Source organism: Gymnoscopelus braueri, assembly GCF_963280865.1.
Source record: "Gymnoscopelus braueri genome assembly, chromosome: 10".
Classification (NCBI taxonomy): Eukaryota; Metazoa; Chordata; class Actinopteri; order Myctophiformes; family Myctophidae; genus Gymnoscopelus; species Gymnoscopelus braueri.
Window position 1 is genome coordinate 42365297 of NC_137611.1, and position 19388 is coordinate 42384684.

At 44.2% G+C, this 19388-nt stretch overlaps 2 protein-coding genes across 2 annotated transcripts in view; both read left to right on the top strand.

Annotated features, from left to right (window-relative positions):
- Positions 1-17002, top strand: part of imp3 (IMP U3 small nucleolar ribonucleoprotein 3) — a 109480-nt gene extending 92478 nt beyond the window's left edge. Inside the window, exon 8 of the transcript XR_013933904.1 lies at positions 16985-17002. The gene's annotated coding sequence lies outside the window, so the exon portion shown is untranslated. The remainder of the gene's footprint in view (positions 1-16984) is intronic.
- LOC308093572 (uncharacterized protein) overlaps positions 1-19388 on the top strand; it is a gene marked incomplete at its 5' end in the record, with an annotated part of 94722 nt that overhangs the window by 39554 nt on the left and 35780 nt on the right. Inside the window, 17 exons of the mRNA XM_080439905.1 lie at positions 4107-4266; positions 4719-4802; positions 5197-5328; positions 6319-6438; positions 6562-6654; positions 7197-7417; positions 8433-8629; positions 9225-9473; positions 10639-10868; positions 11394-11558; positions 11950-12027; positions 13660-14016; positions 15611-15973; positions 16351-16731; positions 17470-17601; positions 17867-18019; positions 19104-19220. Of these exons, the coding sequence (XP_080296031.1) occupies positions 4107-4266; positions 4719-4802; positions 5197-5328; positions 6319-6438; positions 6562-6654; positions 7197-7417; positions 8433-8629; positions 9225-9473; positions 10639-10868; positions 11394-11558; positions 11950-12027; positions 13660-14016; positions 15611-15973; positions 16351-16731; positions 17470-17601; positions 17867-18019; positions 19104-19220 (3232 nt within the window). The remainder of the gene's footprint in view (positions 1-4106; positions 4267-4718; positions 4803-5196; positions 5329-6318; positions 6439-6561; positions 6655-7196; positions 7418-8432; positions 8630-9224; positions 9474-10638; positions 10869-11393; positions 11559-11949; positions 12028-13659; positions 14017-15610; positions 15974-16350; positions 16732-17469; positions 17602-17866; positions 18020-19103; positions 19221-19388) is intronic.

The following is a 19388-nucleotide window of genomic DNA, read 5'->3' on the forward strand; positions in this document are numbered from 1 at the left end:
TTGGAAACAGACAATGGGATGCACTGAAACAGATAGATAAATTTTGGCAACACATTCATCTTAATCGTATTCACTCGACCAATTAGGGACAAAGGCAAATCAGTCCATCTTTGAACATCGATCTTAACTCTCTCCAATAGTCTAAAATAATTGTCTTTAAAAACCTTATCACGCTCTTTTCTAATATTTATACCCAGATACTTGAAACCACTAGGACACGTTTTAAGTGGATCAATAAGTTCTCTGACATTTGTATCCTGTGCATTTAAAGGAAGAACCTCACTCTTAGTTAGATTTATTTTATAACCCGAAGCTGCGCTATACTCCTGTAAACACTGGAACAGTGGAGGGACTGAATCGGCCAAATCAGTCAAGTAAATCAATACATCATCAGCATACATGGACAGTTTATGTTCAGCTGTACCAAATTTAACACCAGAAATAGCTTCATTGGCTCTAATTGCAAGGGCAAACGGTTCAATGGCGATCGTAAACAACATGGGAGAGACGCAGCAACCCTGCCTGACTCCTCTAGAGAGCAAGAAGGGGTCCGACAGATGCCCATTGGTAAGAATTTGAGCCCTTGGCGCATTGAAAAAGGTCTTAATATATTTTATCATTTTTTCTCCAAAGTTCATTCCCTCAAGAGTCTGAAACAGGAAGCTAGGTTCAATTCTATCAAAACATTTTTCCGCATCCATTGATATTATTAATGTGGGCTCCTTTGTCCTTTGAGCAGCATCTATTATATGGAACAAGCGGCGAACATTATCTGACCCTTGCCTCCCCTTGACAAATCCTGTTTGGTCAGGATGGATTATTTTTGGCAAGACCAGTTCCAATCTGGTTGCGACCATTTTAGAGATTATCTTGTAGTCTGCGTTTAAAAGACTTAGGGGTCTGTAGGAGCCACATTTTTGTCTATCTTTGTCAGGTTTGGGTAATAATGTTATAGTTGCCAATTCCAGAGTTGGTGGGAGGGCTTGACTGTCCAGTGCTTCCTTAATCATATTTGTCAATGGGGGTAATAATTTAACTGAAAATGATTTAAAATATTCAATTGGAAAACCGTCTGGTCCAGGGGCTTTATTATTTTGCAGAGAGTTAATGGCCAGGAGAACCTCCTCCTCAGTTACATCAGCATCTAGCCATTCTTTATCCTCAGGATTGATCTGAGGAAGAGGTACGCCCTCCAGGAAACGCTCTGCAGCAGCATTAATGGTGCCATGGTCAGATTTATATAATGTTTCGTAAAAGAGTTTAAATTCAGCATTAATCTCTGTTGAACCAGTCAGAACACTGCCCTCTTCGTTAACAATGGAGTGAATAATCCTGTCTGCATCCTCCTTTTTAATTTGCCATGCTAGAAGCTTACTTGATTTATTTCCATATTCATAATAGTGATAGTTGGTCCTAGCCAAAGCAGCCTCTGCCTTATTAGTGCACAAATTATTGTATTGAATCCGTTTTGAGGTCAAAGTATTAAAAACGTCCACTCTATTAGTTTGAGAATGTTGCTGTTCCAGCATTTTAATTTCTACGTCCAATTTTAATAAGGCTTCTCTCTTTTCCCTTGATTTATGAGCACTGTAAGACAGAATACAACCCCTCATATAAGCCTTCAACGATTCCCATACATTGGCATGAGAAGCCGAGTTCAAATTAGCCTCAAGAAAGTGATCAATTTGAGTGTTCATAGAGGAGATAAAATCCGGATCTTTTAACATGAATGATTTAAATCTCCATCGAAACGAGGAGGGCCGTACAGACTCCATTTTCCAAATCAGCTTTATTGGGTTATGATCAGATAATGCAGCTGGTAAATAAGCACAGCTCGTTACCCTTGTAATTATATTTTGTGGAGCTAAAAACATGTCAATTCTGCTATAGGATTTATGTGTATTAGAGTAAAAGCTGAAGTCCTTACCATTGGGGTTAAGTGTACGCCAAATGTCACACAGTCCTAAGTCCTTCATACCATGGTTCAACATCGAGGCTGCTCTGGATGGTGTGAGTGTCTTTGGTTGAGAACGGTCGGCTGTCGGGGATAAAACCAGGTTGAAGTCACCTCCGACAAGGCACTGGCCCTCGACTGCTGCTAGTTTCAAGAGAAGGTCACTAAAAAATGATGGATCATCATGATTGGGACCATATATGTTTACTAATGTTACCCTGTTTGAGTTCAAAACACAATCTAAGAGCAAGAATCTGCCATTCCTATCCTTTTTTACTGAGTTCAATTTGAACATTATGTTTTTGTTTACAAGTATGGCAACTCCACGTGCACTAGTAGTATAGGAGGAAAAAAAGACGTGGCCGATCCAGTCCCTTCTTAGCTTCATATGCTCCAGATCAGTAAGGTGAGTTTCCTGAATGAAGGCAACACCTGTGGATAATTTCTTTAAATAAGTAATTATTTTCTTCCTCTTGATTGGAGAGTTAATTCCCTTTACATTCCAGGAGACAAAATTTAGTTCACTAGTCATTTAAATTAGTATGGAGCATATTATGATAATAAATTCCCAGCCAGGAGCACAGCGCAACAGAATTCCAATAATGTAAAGTGAGCTATGAGTCAGGTATTGTGTCATGAATAAGGTGCTGTAGCTATTAAAATACAATAGAGAGCCCAAGTAGTGACCATTCAAATCCCCCGGGTCGGGACTTCTAGTCGAACGTTGATGGCCGACGGAACTTGCTCGGTTGGGTCCCGACAGGCTAGAGCCTGTCGATAGCCACGGGGTGGTGAAGAGGGGGGAGAGAGGGTTTTGTACGTGTTTTGTTTTGGTCCAAACTGAGGGCTCCAGTGTTGCCAGATTCTGTGAGTGAAACATGTGACCAGGTCTCCGTCGTCTCCTCCACAACGCATCGCGTTGCGTTGTTGATCGGCTATCGTAGCCACAATAAATAAATAAAAGGCTAAAAAAAGGTTCAACCCGTTAAGACCTGGAACGCATCTGTCTCACTTTTTGATATGAGCAAAAAAGGCTTATTTTACACTTTGGCTATTCAAAAATGGCAGATATAAAATGTGTGCAAATCTTTGAATTTATATATTTTTAAAGCGAACATTTCTAACTCAAATCTTTGCTTCTGGGACCCCCTGGAACAAAATATTTAGAGATGGGGGTCCGCGGCCAAATACATATAATGTTGGGGGTCCTTGACATGAAAAAGTTTGAGCACCACTGATACAGAAACATATGTTTTTCAGAAAACTGTTGGGATTTAGGAGACATGTAGAATCGGCTTCAGGTCTTAATGGGTTAAAAGGCTATGTAGCGCATTGGTTCTCAATGACCCCCAGGGGTCCTTGGGGGGGCAGGGGGGGGGGGGCAGGGGGGGGGGGGGTCCCCAGCAAAAGTAATTAATGTAGCATCACAATCACCTTAACCACTTTATCCATTTATATGTTGGCTATTCAAAAATAGCAGATCTATAAGCTCACAGCGCGTCACTTCGTCATATCAAATGGGGGTCCGTGGCTTACTAATGCATATGAGCCTTTATATGAATAAAAAGGCTCAGAATCACTGTAGAGTTTGACAATGTAAATTAACACGAACATCCATCCACCTCTGTGAAGCTATAGAGTTTAATGGCCTATGCCTGTGCTTTGTAGTTACCTATTTTTTTTACGAATGTTCTAACAAGTAATAATGGTTCAAATGTACACAATTATAATTCCATCCAAGACCGTGGAACATATGTTTGTCAAGTCAGATTAAAGTAAGAGTCAAAAGGGAGTGAGCTATAATTAGAGCTATTGGATCTTAATGTTCTATTCATCATGTTAGAACATACTGTAGAATCGGAAGTAAAAAAGTTCTGCGCAAACCATTGTAAACTGTAAACGGCACAGCAGTAGCCTGCCAGTGTTGCCAGGTCTGCTTATTAAGCGACTTTGGGCTCGCTTTCCTGTAAAGTCGCTTGTAAATATTCATAGTTGCGGGTTGCTTTTGTTTGGGCTTGTTTCTGAAGTGTAGTTGCTTATTTGGGCTTGCTTTCGAGATACTTTTTGAAAATAGCTGATGTAATAGGGCTCAAGTGGTAAAACTGGTCGCTTCTTTTGGGCTCGTTTATAACAGCAATGTGTTCTTGCACAGACAGCCGTTCCAGAGCTTCCCCCAGAGCCTCGTCGTGCAGGAGACCTTCACCGTGGATCTCCTCAAAGGCCTCTACGTCCTGGAATCTAGAGCCGCACTGCACGGCCACAGAGAGGCCATTCACACCCTCACCCTCGGCTACCAGCTGCCACGACCTTTTGTGAGTCACAAGCAACTTGCCACGCGGATTATTATGTAATAATAATGGACATGCTTGTGGTTGAGTAAGGGCATATCGTCGCTGTCGGGCGGAAACCTCTTATCTCCGTATTCTAACTTGTTGTGTTTTACCAGGCATTTCTCTTTTGGGTCTTGAGCTAAAAAGTTTGGGAACCACTGCCCTACTTGATCATACTACAGCGTCACACAAAAGCATCAAAAGTAGCAGATCTGAAAGCTCGAGCTTGTAGATCTGCTACTTTTGCTATTTTTGAATTTGAATCCTGAAACGTAACAGTTTTGGACTTAGGAGGTTTCCACCCGACAGACCTAATAATGGACGTGCTTGTGGTTGAGTAGGAGCATATTCAATTTCATCCGTTGGGGTCCTATCCTGAAAGCCTGAGTGTTCTGTTGGGTAATGTCTTTTGTTTCGTTTTTTTTTGTCCGTAGGTTTGCTCTGCCTTGATACACCCATTCAGTTCTCACACTATTCCCTCAGACTCAGAAGTGTGCTTGACGGTGTCCAATAACCAGGTAGGCTGCTATGCTATCCATTGTAACCCATAACACAGACACCCAAGAGAGGCACCACTTTGAGAGGAATCATTCATGAAGTATAAACGTTCTGTTCATTTATCTCTGAAACATATTTTTGGGAGTTGTGATTAATTCGTTATTGACTTTATTTGAGTTGCCTCTGGAATAGTTAATTAATTAATTGTATTGTATGTAATGTCTTGATGAATTGAGTATAAAGGACCACAATGGAAACAAGCCCCCGGGGCTTTTTGTGTTATTCTATTAGCATAGCGTTTGTAACTGTTTCCCAAACTTGCTAATAAAGTATTCAATCAATCAATAGTCCTCTCCTCTCCTCTCCTCTCCTCTCCTCTCCTCTCCTCTCCTCTCCTCTCCTCTCCTGACACAGAGAGAGGTTCAGGGAAGGCTACGGATAGGAAAGAAGGACAGACTGACATTCTATGGGGGTGTCCTGTTGAACTCTTCACACTCTAGTCATCAGGGGGTTAAAGTTAAAGCCAACCTCACCCACCTATTGCAGGTAAACCAGGTTATCTACTGAGAAGAATGAAGCGGACTTTGAAGCCGTGTTCTACCCTAACCTCGAATACATGTATGGTATTTTGCACACGACCACCTCCAAGACTACATCGTCTCTGTCGGGTAGAAACCTCATATGTCCAAAACTGTTGCTTTTCAGGATTCAAATAAAAAAATAGCAAAAGTAGCGGATCTACGAGCTCAAAACATGTTAAAAAAGTTCAAATATGGAGATAGCACCTCCTCCACCACCTTAAGCACCACCCACCTGTCCTAGTCCCTCCTCCTCCTCATGCCCACACCTGTTGTGTTATGATAATGAGGGGGAGGGTATATTTTTACTATGTCACTAAAGGGCTGTTTTTCTATTGGCACGTTTGACCCTCAAGGTTTCAGCCTCCAGGTAGAAACTCAAAATAGTCAGAGAAGACATAAAACACCATAAAAACACCACCAGGGGGCTTAATGAAGATCTATCAACCTCATAGACACATGAAAAACAGAAAAAGTGCAAAACCATGTTGCACTATGTAACTTTCCTCTTCTACCCCGGATTTGAACCCAGTTTCCTGCGCAAGTCGTGACATTTTTACCATTGAGCTAAATAGAGCCTGCCTGCTTGCTTAGGGGATAAATTGAATCTTGACCATCAGGTCAAAATTCGTGTCAGATCCTACAAGTACAACCACCCCAATTATATAAGTTATATTGTATTAACATACTCTACCATACAGATTAGACAAAATTAAATTCTATTCATAAAAAAGGTTACATAGTGCCGCTTTAACTCTGAGAGTGTACAAATAAAGGGTCCATTTGGTTCCATGTTGTACACTCTCAGAGTCACAGACCTGTATGGGTCCATTTGAACCCCTGTTGGTCCTCGGAACTGACGTTTGCTGGACATTTTGTATACGATCACATCCAGGACTGTATGGAGTGTTTAGGAGTGTGATGATGGATGGACATTCTTGTATCATTGCTGTTACAGCTGCAACTCCCCTCCTCAGCCACAGTGGAGGCAGACGTGTCCTGGAGCCCCCCCCAAAACAACTCTGTGTTTGATTATCTGGCCAGGGGGAAAGTGAGGATCGAGCGCCAGGAGTGCCAAGTGAGTAATGACCTACTGTACATATCAGTCGTTGTTTAACTAAACAAACATTCTCTCACAGTCTCGTATATCCGCAGTGACAATAGTTCAGTCACAAATATTTGTTTATTTGTTTGTTTTTAGTTTTCCGGACGCCTGAATGGAACGTCCGGCAGAGTTGGTCTGTACTCATCTCTCAGTCACCCCTTCAAATCCAAGATCCCCAAAACGTTGGAGGTGGGGTTTTATCTCTTGGCCAGTGTTATCTTACCTTAACTAGCATTGTTTTTTATACAAAACCACACACACAGTGATGAATACATTTGAACCATATTTAACCCTGACGTCACTATTTTGGGCTTGTAGTCAAGATTTTCCCTCACAATTGCATACTCAAAAATGGAAAAGTAGATCTACAAGTTCACAACTTGTAGATTGGCTATTTTTGCAATTTTTCTATGACGAAGAAGTTTGGCTTAACTGGTTAATATACAGATAACGTCTTACCTGTAAATAAAGCTATTCGTCTCTGTCGGGTGGAAACCTCACATGTCCAAACTGTCACATTTCAGGATTCAAATGCAAAAATAGCAAAAATAGCAGCTCGACAAGCTCAAATCTCTGTGTTTCGAGCTTGTGGATCTGCTACTTTTTGATGCTTACGTGTGACGCTGTAGTAGGATCAAGCAGGGCGTTAAAAAACACCAAAAGTTAGAATATGGAGATAAGAGGTTTTCCTGCCCCGACAGCAACGTTTTGCACCATTCTAACATTCCAAGGCCCAGGCCGTTGCAGATATGTCTATGGCGGTTGGCAGAGGGGTCAGCTCCGTGCGCGTGAGGGCTGACGGGAAGGACAGAGTGCTGCTGAAGGCCCAGCTGTCCCACTCCCTCCAGGGGGACGACAGAGCCGTGGGACTGAGGCTGGACCTCTCCCAACGCCTGCTCCCAACACCCACTGACCTGCACCTGGACGTGGCCGCTAACGTCTCCTCACACAGGTGCAGCGTTGTCACTGTACATCAGTGTTTCTCATGCTTTTTCAAACACCCCCAAATTGATATATATTAGGCCGCGGACCCCCATCTGAAAAGGTTTTGTGCCATGGACCCCCAGAAAGAGAAGATTTATGTTAAAAAAAAATCTGAATTATTCAAAATTCAAAATTATTCAAAATTTCAAGCATATAGTATGACCTCTAGGTCAGTGATTCTCAAATATATTGTCACGTCAATGACCCCCAAAATGCATGTTTGGCCGCGGAAACCCCATCCGAAAAGATTTTGCGGAAGGGACAAGATTTGTGTAATTGTTTTCAAAATGATTGCAAATGTTTTCTAGATTTTTCAAAAGGTTTTGTAAATCGGCTATTTTCAAATAGCAAAAGTATGAATGGGGTTAAATTGGTTGAACAGATTTTGGTGCTGCATTAACTAATTTAGCTGCTGATACCTTGGAACCCCCTGGGGGATCCCCGGACCCCACTTTGAGAACCACGGTCCACCAGTCCCTATTTAAACTGTGTTTAGCTGTCGGGCAGAAACCAGCTACAGTAACTCCAAAATATTCATTTATCAGGAAATAAAAAAGAAAAGTGGAGTTAGGAGGTTTTGTTCATCATTGATAAGAACAGCTGAATGGACCTCCAAGCTCACAATGAGGTTGGAGGTCAAAAGGGGGTGGAGCCTGGAGTCAGCAAAACCAACTACCAACTAACTCCACCCCCCTTTGGTGGAGTTAGCTGGTAGGGCAGAAAGTTTGACGATCCAATGGTTTTGTCAGAAGCGCTTTTTAATACTTTTCATTGGTTCAATATTTTTTTTACAAACACACAAACGTAAAGGGTGTTCAATAGCACTGATTTATGGGGGAAAAAAAGCAAAAGTGTCAAAATGGAGTTAGCTGTTTTCTGCCCAACAGCAACGATATTCAACACACGGTGGCATTTGTAATATGCATTTGAATGACCACTGCTACCGTAAGTCTACTTATAGTGTTTCTGTGTTCTGCTTTCAGTGTGTCTGCACGTGGCTCCTGTACCCAGGGTGTCGAGGCCCTGCTTGCCCAGGTGAGAGGCTCTCTGGTGCGCAGTACCGCAGGTCTCCAGCTGGCGGTGTCCGGCGACTTGAGGCACTCCCTGACCAGACTCACCGCTCTGCCTGCAGCCCTGGGCTTGGACGGGGCTCTGGGACAGTCTGACACGCTCACTGAAGGTAGTGGTTCATTTGGGAAAAATCAACTATTATTTTGTTGCTGTCGGGCAGAAACCTCTTATCTCCATATTCTAACTTTTTGTGTTTTTTTCCCTAAATTTAGCAATTTAGCAAAAATCCAACTTTTGCTGTTTTTTTTTTTTTAATCCTGAAAAGTAACAGTTTTGTACATGTATGTATGAGGTTTCCACCCGACAGATTTACAACAGACAAATAACACATTTGGCTTTGTAGGGAATATGGGTTAATTTAGGGTACTAGGACCCTGACAGACTGTGAGAGAGTCTGTATGTGCTGTAAACATAGAGCATAATTGTTATTTTTTTTATAAATGTCTGGTAGCTTAAAAAAATCCAGCTCAGTCTTGAAAGGAAATGCATTTCTCATTTTCATGACTAAAGAACGATTTTTAGAGCCAAGGTTGTGTGTGTGTGTGTGTGTGTGTGTGTGTGTGTGTGTGTGTGTGTGTGTGTGTGTGTGTGTGTGTGTGTGTGTGTGTGTGTGTGTGTGTGTGTGTGTGTGTGTGTGTGTGTGTGTGTGTGTGTGTGTGTGTGTGTGTGTGTGTGTGTGTGTGTGTGTGTGCCTGTGTGTACAGGGCAGTTCAGAGTCAGAGTGATGGATGAAGTGTACAGCGTTGAGCTGAGACATCAGGAGGAGGATACCTCGGATGGAGGAGGTGACGAGGGAGCGGCAGGACAGGAGTATGGCGTGGCCCGCGATTGGCTGTGCGCCCATTTGGGGGAGGAGTCTCTGTGCGTGAACGTGAGCCGTCCAATGGGACGTCAGGGGAGGGGCGGGGTCTTTGCCCAGGTGTCTCACTCCTCCCACCTCCTCCGAGCTGCAGGTAAACCCTCCTATACCACAATTTGATTCCATTCAATAAAATTTGATTACATTTGATAAGCTTGATATTGTCACTGTCAGGTTGAAACCTTGTACAGGATGTCCCAAACCGTTAACTTTCAGGAAATGGACAAAATAACCTGTTCCAATGGATCCAGTGTAGTTAGGGTGACCACCCATCCCGCATCTCGGGGGGACAGTCCCGAAAATGGGACATTTGTCATATTTCAACAATGTCGCACAAGTGATCATTGCTAAAATAAAATAAAATATTTAATGGATCGCTCTAATCACCCTTTTTAAAGAGAGAAATACAGCGATATCCGTGTGCTAAATCAATGCGCACGGGTTGCGAGTTGCGCTGGAGGAATACAAGAACACTCGCCCCAAAACACGCTCGCCCCGGGTCAAATCCGGCAACCTCGGAATGGTCGCAACCAGGTATTCCTATACAGTAACCTCAGTCAAACGGGGGCGAGTGTGAAACTGTTAACGTGAGCACACTCCAAACTGGACTGGATCGTGTTCTGTTGCAGCAGGTGAGAGAGCTAGAGCTCACTAATAACAACAGACCCCGTCGGAGGACACTGGACAGCACTGCTCAAGCCGCACGCAACCAAAATAGAATAAATGATAGAGTAATGCTTAGTCTTTGAACGTCGACGGTCACAAGCACTGCCTTAATTGAAGGACTGATCAAAGGAACTACGGCAGCGTCGTTGATCCAATCAAAAGCGGAATAGGAGAACTGCATGCAAGTTGTACATCTATAGACTGTAGCCTGCTAAAAGAGAATGCTGTCAATTCCGACAAGAAAGCAAGTTCAAGTAATGGCAACTGCTCAAATCCAACAATTATGTAAGCCTATCCTGATTGTTGGCTTTCTGTTGTAAGTCTCTCTTTGTCTCTTTTCCTGCATATAGCCTACAGTAGCCTATGTGTTTTTAAGCCTGTTAAAATGACCTGCAAATGGACTATTTTGAGGTGGTCAAGTGACGTGAAAAAGTTGAAATATAATGGACAATGGAGATACAGTACAAGGTTTTTGTTCGACAGCAACGATATGCTTCATCGGCATATCAAATGCCAAATGGACAATAAGTCCATCCAAAAATGCATTTTTGACAGAAGGATATTTTATAAATATACCACCATCTGCCTGCAAGGTATCCCAGGTAACAGCGGTGCTCAGGTGAGCTGGCTTCAGGAGGAAGGTCATCTCTCCGTCCTGGCAGAGCTGCAGGCCGGGGCTGACAACCTGACGGCTGAGCTTGAGGCGAGCAAGAGACGTCAGCCGGCCCCGAGGTGGGAGTTGGTCTCCAGGGTTCAGCATGGAAGCGAGGCCCTGCTTAGAAGAGGCCTGCCCAGCTCCATACAGGCCAGAGCGCATTACCAGGTACATGACGGTTCAAGTTGTCTTTACAGTATACGGCAGAATGCTGTCATTTTAGAGGACAGGGACTACTTTGTGTGTAATTATACATCTGAACGGACAGAAATCACATGCATAGTTTTGCTAGGGCTCCATTCTAGGACCTACAGTATTCTGTTCAATGTAGATCTACATGCTCCCACTGGCTCAGATTTTGGAAAACAACAAAATGTTAACGTAGTTATGCAGACGATAAATACATTTTAATAATTTGTAAATTACATTTACATATCACCAGGAGACAATTTTGGTCCAATACAAACTCTGAGTAAATGCATTGAACAAATCAACAAATGGATGTGCCAGAACTTTGTTCGATTAAAGAAAGAAAAACCTGAAGTATTTGTTTTTGGAGCCATGGAAGAACATCAGTGCCTAGCTTCAATCGGTAATGTTAAAATAGTTGTGCGCTTTACAGATAAGCTTGCGTTGCGTTGCCTTTTATTTATTAATTGAATTAAATGTATTCTATTTCTCGCCATTCTTCAGAAAGACAAAGAGGGGGTGAATGCAGCTTTGGTCCTTGACATGGAAGAGGAGAGAATGGTTGACATCCTTTTTGATGTTGGAGCAAACAATAGCAAAGCTAATGTGGCACTGTCACTATGGCAACAAATGAGGCAGCTCAAGGGAGTAATTCCTACCTCGTTACAGGTGAGAACACACACCTTTTCATTTTTTCCTGACCTTAATATGCAAAACAAGACCGTAAAACAAGATTTTCAACAGGAAAGTACATTATTTTTAGTGTGTGTGTGTGTGTGTGTGTGTGTGTGTGTGTGTGTGTGTGTGTGTGTGTGTGTGTGTGTGTGTGTGTGTGTGTGTGTGTGTGTGTGTGTGTGTGTGTGTGTGTGTGTGTGTGTGTGTGTGTGTGTGTGTGTGTGACGCACGTATTAATAATACCCGGTAAGCACACTGGTGTACTACAATGTTTAGGGTCACTACTCCATATTTTCTATATTTCCTTTGTGAAATTCCTCCATCGTCTCTCCCAGTTTTTCCTTTGACAAACAAACTCAGCCAACAGGGGGCTTTGTTTTCACAGATGAACTGCACAGGGGACGCCGTGGCAGACCGCCTCTCGGCCCAGTGTTCAGGAAGCGTGGCCGGCCATCCTGTGGAGGTACGAGTCTTTCGCTCCTATAGACCACACATCAACAGGCACTGCTACGGCCTGGCGCTAGCTCACCCTAGTCTCAGAGCTCAAGCCAAAGGCTGCTACAGTCCCGCTGGTCAGATAGAGCTAAGGGCTAACCTAACCCATTCTTCCAGGCTACTGCTGCTGTCCCTGGGCCTGCCCTCCGACTCGAGCCTCAGGCTTCTGCTCCGCCCTGGGCCTCAGAGGTGGGCCCTGGGGATCGGGCTGGCGGTCGGCCCCTGGCGGGCAGACCTGATCGGGGCACTGAGGCTGGAGGAGGCCGGGCTTTACGGCTGGCACGGGCTGTTTGAGTACGGGACCCCGAGTGTCACGCACAAGGCTGAGGTGACCGGCCGGATGAGGCTGGAAAGCTGGTGTCATGTGTGGGCAGACGTTAGGGGAGCGTGGGACTCGGTCAGCTCCAACCTGGTGGTGTCAGCCCGGTGTGGAGGGGTGGGAAGGCTCGCCTGGGTGCAGGTCAGGGATGGGGAAGGCGGGGCGTTGCGTAAGACCTCCGTAACCGCAACAGGACGAGCCGGAAGCGGTGTACTCAAAGGTTCTCTGGGTGTGCAGAACCAGAAAGATTCCCTTCGCTGCTTCACGTCAGTCTTGCTGAAGGACCATAAGGCCGAGCTGGGCTGGACCCTCCAGCACCAGTGGGCCTCTCTGGCATCCACCGTTCCGGGAAGAGTGGACTTGCATGGGTCGGGCCAGCTCCGCAGCGCCTCCCTTTCTGGTAGCGCACAGTTCTCTCTTGACACGCGTTCTGCCCAGCTAGATGTCACTGCCATCTGGGAGCCTCGTGTCTCTCTCAAGGCCATCCTCCAGCACAACTTGGCCAAGCTAACCGATGTGGGTGTACCAGCAGGACTCACTGTCAGCACGTACATCTGGCCCGGTCGGGCCTGGCTGGAGGTAGAGAGTGACGTGTGCTCAGCACTGGTCCTGGGACATCTCCGCAGAGGAGCGGTGGGCGAGAAGACGACCTGGAGTCTGTCTGTCCGCCAGCGATGTGTCCTACTGAAGGTTAGACAAGGAAACACTGGGAAGTCCCAGAAAACCTGTTTCCCAGCCGAAGGAAAGGAACAAAGACATCTTCTCACCGGGAGATGACTTTCATCTTTCCATTGCATGATTGCTTTATGAACAACACTCTCTTTTCTGAATGTATTACCTTTTGATTGGTTAATTGATTTTATTGACAAAAATGCATATACGTATGTACACTGTCAAAACTGAACGATAAAACACAAAAAAAGCTAGAGAGCTCATTTCCATTTAAGTTTTTTTTACACTTTAAGTGTACGTGTGTGTGTAAACGTGCCAGGTGTTGCCATGTGTTGGGTAGGTGGGTGGTTGGTTTCTGATACATACAGAAAAATAAACTAAATAATAAATGCATTCAGTCAGTGTCCCATGTATAGTACAAGGCAACTGAAATAGAAAAAAACGACATGGGTACTGTAGGGAACATCTTGGGTACTGTAGGGAACATCTTGGGTACTGTAGGGAACATCCCTCGCCAATCTGGCGAGGGATCCCACTGCAATCTGACTCCCAGGTTTCAGGACTACAAACTGTATTATAATTGGATGTATTGTTAATTTTCTTCCACAGACTCTTCCTGTTTCCCAGTTCTTAGTGAATGGCTCCCTGCTCCATTCTGACGGCTCCACACATCTGTACAGTTATCTCCAAGCAGATGGAGAAGACAACGGGGTTATTAGCCTTTCTATGGCCTTTCACCCCCAGCTCAGCATCAGGGGCTCCATCCAGCACTCCATAGAGAGGATACAGGCTCTGGGCATCCCCACTCAGGGTGCTCTGGTGCTGGGTCCTGCAACTGCAGATGTCCTTGGCATGGAGCTAGGCGTGGAGCTGGGGAAGTGCCACATCAAGGCCAACGCAGGGCAGAGCCAGCCTTCAAAGACAGATTATGCTGTCAGTGTGTCTCACTACTGCCCCGCTCTCCAGGTAAGAATGTTCACATGGAGTGTAATTTTAAAGGTCTCTTGCCTCGTATTACCTGTCTCACACCCTACTTTTCTTGGCTTTTCTATTAATGGAAAAAAATAAATGTTTTGCGGTTATCCGTCTGTCTTTCCAACCCATTCATTATGAATGTGATATTCATTATGAATGTGATATCTCTTTAACACCTTGGGGGAATTTCATGACATTTGGCACAAAAGTCCAGTTGGACTCGAGATGAACTTTTTACAATTTGGTGATAAAGGTCAAAGGTCAAGGACACTGACCTCACAAAACACATTTTTGGCTCAACAATTCCTATGCCAATTATGACCTCAAATTAAGTCTAATAGGATAAGAGGATTTGAATGAAGATGTGGGTGGTTTAAAGTCAATACACATTTTATGCATGTCAGTATAGTGATCGCTTATATTTCACCCACCAAAAAAAAAATCACTTTTGTGTGAAAAGCTCTTTTAGATATTACAGTTATTTCTCATTATTCTTTCCCCTCCATTATATCTCAGTTTCTCTCTCTCTCTCACTGATTCCCATCAGCACTCCTTCCTTTGAAACAGGAGTTCAAGCCAAGGTCAAGCTGGTGCTAATGTTTGACTAGCGACAGAGCAGAACGACACCTTCCATGTTGTTATGTCTCCTCTGCTTCGCACCAAGCAAGATAATAAAGTGTGTTTGGTTTTCTGGTGGGATGTCTCTATAGCAGGGGTTCCCAAACCTTAGAGCTCAAGACCAAAAAGATAATCTTGGTGTCTCCCCGGGACCCAAACGTACAAAAATTCTACAAAATGTCTTCTTAATCCCAACAGTAAAAAAAAAAACTATGTTGCTTTATCCGTGGTTCTCAAACTTTTTCATGTCAAGGACCCCAAAATGTATATGTATTTGGCCACGGACCCCCATCTCAAAATGTGTTGTTCCAGGGACCCCCAGAAGCAAAGATTTGAGTTAAAAATGTTCGCTTTAAAAATATATATATATTCAAAGATTTGCACACATTTTCTCGATTTTTCAAAAATAGCAAATCTACAAGCTCGTAGGTCTTAAAGGGTTAAGCCCTATTTCAATAATAGTGAAAATAGCCGATCTACAAGTTCGCTATGTGTCTCATCGCGTCAAATTAACACTAAATATGTTATTGGGTAGAAGATTGGGGTTGTGAGACGATGTTTAGAGATCCTTAAAGGCCTTGTTTGCAGGATGAAGCTATTGTTTATGAATGCAGGTTTTGGACATGTTCTATATTCTAATAATGATACATAAGCCATGCATTTTGCGAATGCTGCGTGTATTTTCTGTGCTTTATATGTGCATTTGTAATATTTGTTTCATGTGTTTGTGTTTTTTTTGTGTTCATGGTAGGGGTTGTCTCTCTGATATTTTTGCTACTTTTGTGTGACATAGAATGGCGAAAAAAGTTAAAATGCGGCGAGACAGTATTATGCAATGTGGCCCTCTGGAGTGAGTGTGGAAATATAGTGGCCCTCTCCATCATCAAAGTTGCCCACCCCTGTTCTAAATGCATGTACGCGTGCACGAGCCACCTACTGTACATGTTTGCCTGCTTGTATCCCCCAGGGATCTGCCCTGCCGGTGTCGCTGGCCCTTGAGGGCCTCCTGTCGCTCGTCCCCTGCCAGCTGGCGCTGTCCTCCAGTCTGAGGGTGGACGGGCGTGACGTGGCCCTTGAGCTGGGCCAGACCTGCGGACCCCTGCGTCTCTCGGGGACCCTCACGCACTCCTTCCCCGGCCTCGCTAGCCTCGGCCTGGCCCCGAGGACCACCGCGGAGGCCTCCGCCTCCGACGACGGGGGGGCCTCCGGCCAGGCTGGAGCCGTTCTAATCAGAGTTGGAGACTGTTCCGTCCGAGCGACGGGAACCATGGAGACCAAGGGAAGGACACGGTGGCAGTGGGCCACTGAGTCTGACTGTCCCTACTTGCAGGTAGAGCTGTGGATATCACTGGTTATCAATGTGGGGTCCAGGGACCCACAGGGATCCTTGAGGGGGTTCCAGGGGGTTTCCTGGAACACTCCAGCTAAAAGATTGATATTTAGGAACCAAATGGATCCTCACAGTTATATGTGACTACCTGTGAGTGTAAACTCTCTGAGTAAAGTTACAATGTAGAGTTTGAAGTTACAATGGGTTTATATAGGAAGTGTCTGATACAATGGATATTAAATATCTAAATATTGAATCAAGTCTGGTGCACACAAAAGCCTAGACATTAAAATAAATTGACCCAGAAGTCAACAAATAAAAAAGAAAACTGTGAAATCCAAAGTGAATCAATCTCCTCTCGTCTCTCTCCCATGAAGTCTCACCTGAACAGTTCAGTGGAGCTGGACCGCCAGGGTGGCGTGTGGACGGCCAGCGTGGTTCACAGCGGCGTGGACGACCAGAGGGCCTCGCTGAGACTGAGTGCAAGTAACGGCCCCGAGCGCTGGCATCTGGAGGGCCAGCTAAGTCACAACAACCTGGGGGATCTCTTCAGGGGGGTACCGGGGAACGGGAGGCTGCTGTTAACCGGCAGGCGGACGGAGGAGGAGGAGGAGGAGGAGACACAGGGGGGCTACGACTACAACGCTGAAGCTCTGGTGCAGATTGAGGAGTGCGTCGTCAGAGCTGCCGGGGCCGTCGTGACGGGGAACGGCCAGCAGGGGTCCCTGTCGTATCACAACAACTGCACTGTGTTACAGGCAAGCGCGTGGGAGTAGCCAACAATTGGAACTGGAACACTATAAAATTGAAGCTGATAAATGGGTACTCTCCCCTGATTAGCTGAAATTGGCATTGGCAACTCTTCTGACAATGTATTCTAATTTTTTCTTTTAAGAGCTGGAAAGTCACTGAACAAACACTCTACAGCAATGATTATATCACGATATAGAGCTTTAACTTTTTAACTTTTTTTTTGGCCACGGCCCCCCATCTGATTTTTTTTTGTGCCAGGGACCCCCAGAAGAGAAGCTTTGTGTTGAAAGATTTCTAAATTATTCAAAAATGACTCCATTACTCCATTGTTTTAAAGTAAAGATTTGTATTTATTTATTCAAAGATAACCGATCTACAAGCTCACAACGCGTTGCATCGTGTACGCGTTGTGAGCTTGTAGATTGGCAATTTTTGAATTGCCTAAGTATAAAATAGGGTTAAAGTGGTTAAACTGATTGTGATGCTATAATATTGACTATTAACTTGCTGGGGACCCCACTTTGAGAACCACTGATTTAGATTACTCCCTGTTTTGATTGCTTGATTGAATACTTCATTAACAGTTTGCAAAAAAGTACAGAGGTACAGTCATGCAATTATGCTAAAAGGATAACACAAAATGGGCTTGTTTCCATTGTGGTCCTATGTATTCAATTCATCAAGTTCTTGTTCTTGTGTTCAGCATCGGTGTGTGACATGGCAGAGCCTGTTTGTGTTTGCAGGATTTGGGGAGTCCAGACCGACTGCAGGCCTCCGGGTCGGTTCTCACCTCGCAGACACTCTTTGACTCGCATGTCTCCGTGGCGATCGATAACAAACAACTAGAGGCTTTGATAACGATGAGGAACGATGAGGTATGGAAATACACAAGAATATCGTAGCCTCTGAGAAGTATGTGTTGAAAAATGGACATACCTAGTATATAAAAGCGCCTAATTCTTTTTTAACTTAAGTACAGTACTTGAGTAAATGTACTTTCCACCACTGAGCATTTTACCAAAGATTTTCTTTCAGGTGCCAAAATGAATGAATAAATTAAAAACAGTCTACATTTCGATTACTCTATGCTTCTTGGAGTAAATAAACAATAAAAGTGTGTTTCTGTGCTCTGCTTTTCAGCATAGAAATGATGCTTCAGCCTCTCTCAACCACTCTGTGCCCCTGATGAAGCGGGTGGGCATCCCCACAGATGCTGCTGTCACATTGAACTCATTGAACCATGCAAATGGCTCCTACCATTATGTCCTGCACTGCACTGTCACAAAGCAACAGGTAGGAGGCAATAAGGCACTGGTTCTCAAACGTTTTCATGTTAAGGACCCCCAAAATGATATGTATTTGGCTGCGGACCTCCCATCTCAAAAATATTTTGTGCCAGGGACCTCCCAAACCTGTGTGTGTGTGTGTGTGTGTGTGTGTGTGTGTGTGTGTGTGTGTGTGTGTGTGTGTGTGTGCGTGTGCGTGTGCGCGCGCGCGCGTGCATTGGAGTGAGTGAGTGAATTATGGAGAGAGCATGTTTAAGTAGTTTTGGGTCTTTTAACCTCAGCCAAGCCAAGTGACTTAATAATTTGCAATTGAATAGCTGAAAAACAAACAATAACGGTAAATTGTGTACAGCTGGTTCATTGATATCTGGGACCTTGACATGATGAAATCCCCCCCCCCCACACACACACATACTCACACACTCCGAAAATATTTGGGAAAACAAGTTGGGAAGCACTTCTTATGTTTAATGTTATTATGTTGTCGATGGATTCACACGGTTGAGTTTCCACACTAGCTCACTGGCTATTACAGCACAATGGCTGTAATAATGGCTAATCTCTGAAATCACACGCACATTGTTTTCCACCCGAAAAACAGTCAGGGCCAGATGCAGTGTAACATGTCGACAACATTAGAAATCAAAAGCACGACTTTCTTCACTTATTCACATGTATATCTATGGGAAGGTTTGAATATCGTGTGGCCCTGTGATGAAAAAAGGCTATTCTCTGTCCTCTAAATGGATATTTTACATCTGTGGTTCGCAAAGTGGGGTCCGGGGACCACCAGGAGTCCTTGAGGTGGTTCCAGAGGGTCCCCAGCAAAAAAGCATTCTACAAGCTCACAACACGTCGCATCGCGATCTTGAATATCTGCTTTTTTTTTTTTTTTTCAAAAATATTTTTCAAATCTTTTATGGGGGTCCCTGGCAGGAAATCTTTTCAGATGGGGTCTGCGACCAAATACATATTAATTTGGGAATTTGTAATGAAAAAGTTTGAGATCCACTGCTATTCATAATGTCTTTCTTCACTATACTGTAGAGCTCCTCATTGATGTGATATTTTTGTCCATGTTTATTTGACAGCTGGTACAAGAGGTGACAGTGGAAAAGAGCTCTGGGGATGTGAGAGTCCAGAGTGTTTTGCGGCACACTGTGAGCTTCCTGAAGAAATCTGGACTGCCTGAGAACAATACGGTTCAGGTCAGACACACAATTGACTGATTTTCTATCTCCTTAAATAGTGATAATAGCCGATCTACAACCTCAAAACATATAGCTACTGCTACGTGACTCGTTGTGAGCTTGAAGATTGGCTATTTTTGCTATTTTTTGTACGACCAAGTATGCATTATTGCCAGTATAATCTTT